Here is a 4,515-nt window from a genome sequence, read left to right on the forward strand (position 1 = left end):
CGTGCTATGATTGCCCGCTTTACTTTTAAAATGCTGGCGGCAGCAGCACCAACTGGCTACACAACATAATGTGTGTTGAACAAGTTTAGAATCTAATGCAAACGCTATAGCCAATGCTAATTCAAATAAATATTTTGGCTTACTGCCTTGTAACACCAGTGACACCCAACGACTCAATTTTCAGCAAAGAAACAGAGAAGAAAACAAAAAAAATGTTTGAACACAAATTGAAATTCTATATAACAATAAGCATGCAAATTATAAAAAAGGAAAAAGGTGACAAGACTCAAGTATTGACAACTCAAAAACTTTTAAAGAAATTTAGTAGGGTATATTAGGTTGTACTTGGTTATCTATCTTTACATCTTTAAAGAGTTGTCACTTTAATCAATCACAATAAATAATCATTTAACTTTAACTTTAATGTTATCATTACTAGGATAATTATTAACAAATACAATTATATCTATTGTTTAAAGTTACTGATATTCGGTAGAGTAACAACTAAGTCGGGCGTCAGTAAACAGTCAACGACCAAAAAACAAGGCTCTGATGGTCCTACAAATGGGCACAAGGTTGTGAACAGGCGTTTTGGGTGCAAACTGCAATCTTCATTGCGCATATCTTAGAGATAAGGATTAGCTTGAAAACTTAAAAAAAAGGAAGGTTTATGTGCAGGAAAACCCACATTTTTCGAGCCAAAGGCATTTATTCAGTGTTTTAACTGCAAAATATGTTCATTATAACAAATAAATGAAAATAATATTGCAATGAACAAGTAGTTGCCGACAAATAGAGGAAAAAGTACCAGGAGAATGTACCACACCTGTTTAAAGTATACCAAAGCTGTTGAATGTATGACGCCTCTTGCTAGAGATTGATGGTGGACAGGCTAGAGCATGGTAAAAGCAGACTATGGAAGGGTGTGCTTATCTATTACAAGTACTTGCCCATCAAAAGGAGGCAGAATTACTACGAAACTGTACCACAACTGTTGAAAGTATGACGCGTGTTGGTAAAGATTGATGAGGGATAGGTTATACTCCGTAGCATGGTAAAAGCAGAATAAGGAATGATGTGCTTGTCTATTACATTTGCAACACACATGCACACTGACAATACACAGGGCTCACTGCACAAGCCAAACAAATATAGAACAAACATTCAGGGAACTTCATTACGACAACCAAACTACGAAAAAAAAAATCGGTCAGAAGAAAGAAAGAATGTGAGTTCAGGTATCAAATTTAAACAATGTTGTATATTACGTTTACCAAAATAATATATGAATTTAAATACATACATTAGGATATTATTAAGACCTTATAGATTGAGTTATACACTTAAGGCATAAGTATGACAGGAGATTATTTTTGCGGAAAGATTAGGTCAAACTGTACATTAAAAACCCCAGGAAATGACTAACTTTGCGGGATTATTTGCAACAGGTATGAAACCTGAGAAGAAGATGGTGAAAGACTTAAGTGAGATAATTGGTCCACATTCAATTCGCCTGAAAGTTATTGAGAAGAGCAACACACAAATATCACCAAAAAATAAGGAGTTGCATTACCAGAGGATTCGTTTTTCAGGATGAAGAGGTAATTCATAAATTATATGTTAGTTAAGCTAAAATGTGCCATGGTACATGGGAATATGATACATCATCTCTAATTTATTTAAATTTGAGGCAAACCTGCCTCATAAGTCAACAAAGATAGGCCATAGTATATAGATGTCACCTCCAGTTGCAAATGGTGACGGTTTATAGTAATATTAGCTTCCCTTTAAATGTCAAAGTTGTCTTAGTTACAACTCACTGTTTATAAGTTAATTAATCAACAAAACTTGTGAATTTCAGATGCATTGTCTAGCGTATTATGTTAATCCTGAAAATACGGAACTGTAGCTGCACACATTTGAACAAAAATTAATCCTGAAATTATTAGGGAAGCGGTCAAGCAGGAGTTTAAAAATGTCAATATACATTTGCTGGAAAACTAATTTTGATTAATATAGGGCAGCAAGATCAGAACTACGCTGTATGAAGACGACATAGCAGCGTATGAAGATGTCATTTTCGATAAAATGGAATATGAGATTTGCAACGAAAAGATCAAGATGCTGCCTGAGAAATATCGCAGGAATGCTGAACATCCATATCAACTTGCCTTTGGTGCTCATACCATTATCACACCTGTTGAAGGCTCCAACCCTCCTATGGGCCCTGAGTATATAAGCATTGCTGCCATTCCTAGAATAGTCATAGTTGACGACAGATATGGTCAGCACTAACACTATACTTCGTGATGTCTGTGTTGTTCTGTATAAGCTTTAGGGTTGGGTTATGCTTTAATGCCTAGGTGACAATTGACTCTTAATGTACTGGCTACTCGGGTAATCTATAGATGTGGTTGCTATCCTAATCCATGTGGAACTTCTTCGTGAAGCACCCCGTGCAGATGGAGGAGGATTAGCTCTGCGTGAGCTGGTGGTGATGGATGCTAGGTAATAAAAAAACAGGTTACTTTGGCAATTATAAGTACCAATTGTGAGTAAAATTGTTTGCAGTGTTTATGAATTTGTAGTGTGCACTGCTACAGTACGGAACAACCACTGATAATCACAGCTTGGGCAGAGTTGGCAACCAGAGAAGGGGAACAGCTTAAGGCAATTGTGGAAACATTTCCAGTCATTGGCTTCACCTGTCTTAAACCATCAAATCAGAAAGGTATACATAAACATATATCATTATAATTCATGAGCAATTTGGTCAGTGAAAAACAAAATAAAACTGTTGTCTTTAAAACTGCCATGCTAGGCTTCTCAGTATCAACTACTACATCAACACTTGTGAAGTTCAATCCTGACGGAGAGAAGGCGGAGATGCTCCATGCTTGGTAAGATTCATAAACTGGTTACTTAATCTCTGCCCAATGTAAAAAGTCTGCATATAATCTTTTAGCTGTGGTAATTGTAATCAGGAAAACAGCAAATAGTGTAGCCATTTTTTGCTAAACACCAGCAAGTTCTTGGAGCTCGTGAAACACAAACGGCCCGGATGCCAACAACCATAAGAAACCTGCACGCTAAAAAGGTATGCATTAGTTGCCAGTGAGACACTGTTCGCTGCCTACTAAATTTAAAAAGGATAACCCAAAAATAAAACAATGTCACTGAAAGGGTGTTCATATAGGAGAGTCTAAATTCCGGCATAGAGATCACGCACTGAATTTAGGTTGTTAACAAATAACCACACTAAAAGACAGCTGGCATATGTGAAATAACTATGCATATTTACACACTGTCTTGTTAAACTTCTGTACAAAGGATCTTTAAAAAGGGCATTTGTTGGCATGTCTATTCACACCAAAATGAATATTACAACGTGGGCGGTATCCACAGGCTACAGGTACATTGCAAGATGAGCGCCACTGGCTTCATGTATCCATCCCTGAATTTGACAGAAATGACGTGCGATTCTACCTAGGTTGTGATCACTGCGGGACAGGCAGCAAGAAAAATCTCAATGTTACCTACAAGTATGAAACATGCAAGCGGGAAGGGGTCACTTATGTGCCCAGGTAATAATCATCAATGATTGTGTTACTAATAGAATCTGATATCCTAACCTTAGCAAATGATCTGTGAAATCCTTTGTCCTTGTTAACATAGGATGACGATCACATTTGAAGCGATAGACAAGACATGATCTTTCATGTTCACTGCTTTCAATATAGACGAAAAGAAAATGTTGAAAAAGAGCACTGCGGAGCTATATGAAATGCCAGACAAGGTAAGTATAAATTCAATCTGTCTACCAAAGTCCCCTAAACAAAATTAAATGCCAGACAATGTAGCTAACCACAGCTGGAAGAACTAACAACTTGTGACACCCTCATACTCCAAGTGCCTTACCAGGACCACTTAAGGTATGAGAACGTCACCATCTCGGTTACCCGAGGCAATGATAATCAAATGACAATGAAGAAACATATTTAAATAGCAATATAGTTTAAAATGATTACATGTCCAAAAGCCAAAATTGATAAAAGTGAAATACAATGTTCTCAAATCCAAAAGTGCTAAACAACTAGTCCCAAACAGCGGAAGACTCTAAGACTGCATCGTGGTGACTCATCCCAGCTGACCCAAGTGTATCTCCTCATACCTGCTCAACAACTGCTCACCACCCCCGAATGGATCACAACAGTTTTTAAAACATTTAACGGGGTCAGTACTAATTACACAAAACAAAGACACAACGAAACAAGTACACAAATAGTTCAAACAGTTCACCACAACCCCAGTCTACATCTCCAATCTCCACATAACTTAATACACAGTAAAGTGTGTAGTCTTGCCAGAGTACCCATCGCAACAGGTACTCCTCTCCGCCAGTGGGGGATCGCAGCCGTTCCCACCTAAGCGCCGCTCATCTCCATCGAGCGGTAAACCCAAGTTCATTAATGTGCACATCCCTCCTATGGCGGGTTCCACAGAAGGCGAATCAAG

General features: G+C 37.8%; 1 protein-coding gene across 6 annotated transcripts; it reads left to right on the forward strand.

Moving 5' to 3' along the window:
• The first annotated feature begins 834 nt into the window (after positions 1 to 834).
• LOC141623696 (replication protein A 70 kDa DNA-binding subunit B-like) lies at positions 835 to 3,764 on the forward strand. 6 transcript variants are annotated; one of them, XM_074439849.1, is made up of 9 exons: positions 835 to 1,238; positions 1,449 to 1,601; positions 2,025 to 2,284; positions 2,409 to 2,508; positions 2,589 to 2,731; positions 2,822 to 2,900; positions 2,985 to 3,097; positions 3,406 to 3,584; positions 3,676 to 3,764. In XM_074439849.1, exons 2-7 carry the CDS (start codon positions 1,594 to 1,596, stop codon positions 3,016 to 3,018), a joined length of 624 nt encoding a protein of 207 aa, XP_074295950.1. In that variant the 5' UTR covers positions 835 to 1,238; positions 1,449 to 1,593; the 3' UTR covers positions 3,019 to 3,097; positions 3,406 to 3,584; positions 3,676 to 3,764. The 6 variants fall into 6 exon arrangements, with proteins under 6 accessions (XP_074295950.1, XP_074295953.1, XP_074295951.1 ...); XM_074439852.1 differs by having other exon boundaries at positions 2,451 to 2,508; XM_074439850.1 differs by having other exon boundaries at positions 835 to 1,228.
• The last annotated feature ends 751 nt before the right edge of the window (positions 3,765 to 4,515 follow it).

Source organism: Silene latifolia, chromosome X (genome assembly GCF_048544455.1).
Source record: "Silene latifolia isolate original U9 population chromosome X, ASM4854445v1, whole genome shotgun sequence".
Classification (NCBI taxonomy): domain Eukaryota; kingdom Viridiplantae; phylum Streptophyta; class Magnoliopsida; order Caryophyllales; family Caryophyllaceae; genus Silene; species Silene latifolia.

Coding starts and splice junctions, on each gene's coding strand:
- LOC141623696 (XM_074439849.1), top strand. Junction 2,509..2,588: donor CTGGTGGTGATGGATGCTAG/GTAATAAAAAAA, acceptor ATGAATTTGTAG/TGTGCACTGCTACAGTACGG. Junction 2,901..2,984: donor GCGGAGATGCTCCATGCTTG/GTAAGATTCATA, acceptor AATTGTAATCAG/GAAAACAGCAAATAGTGTAG.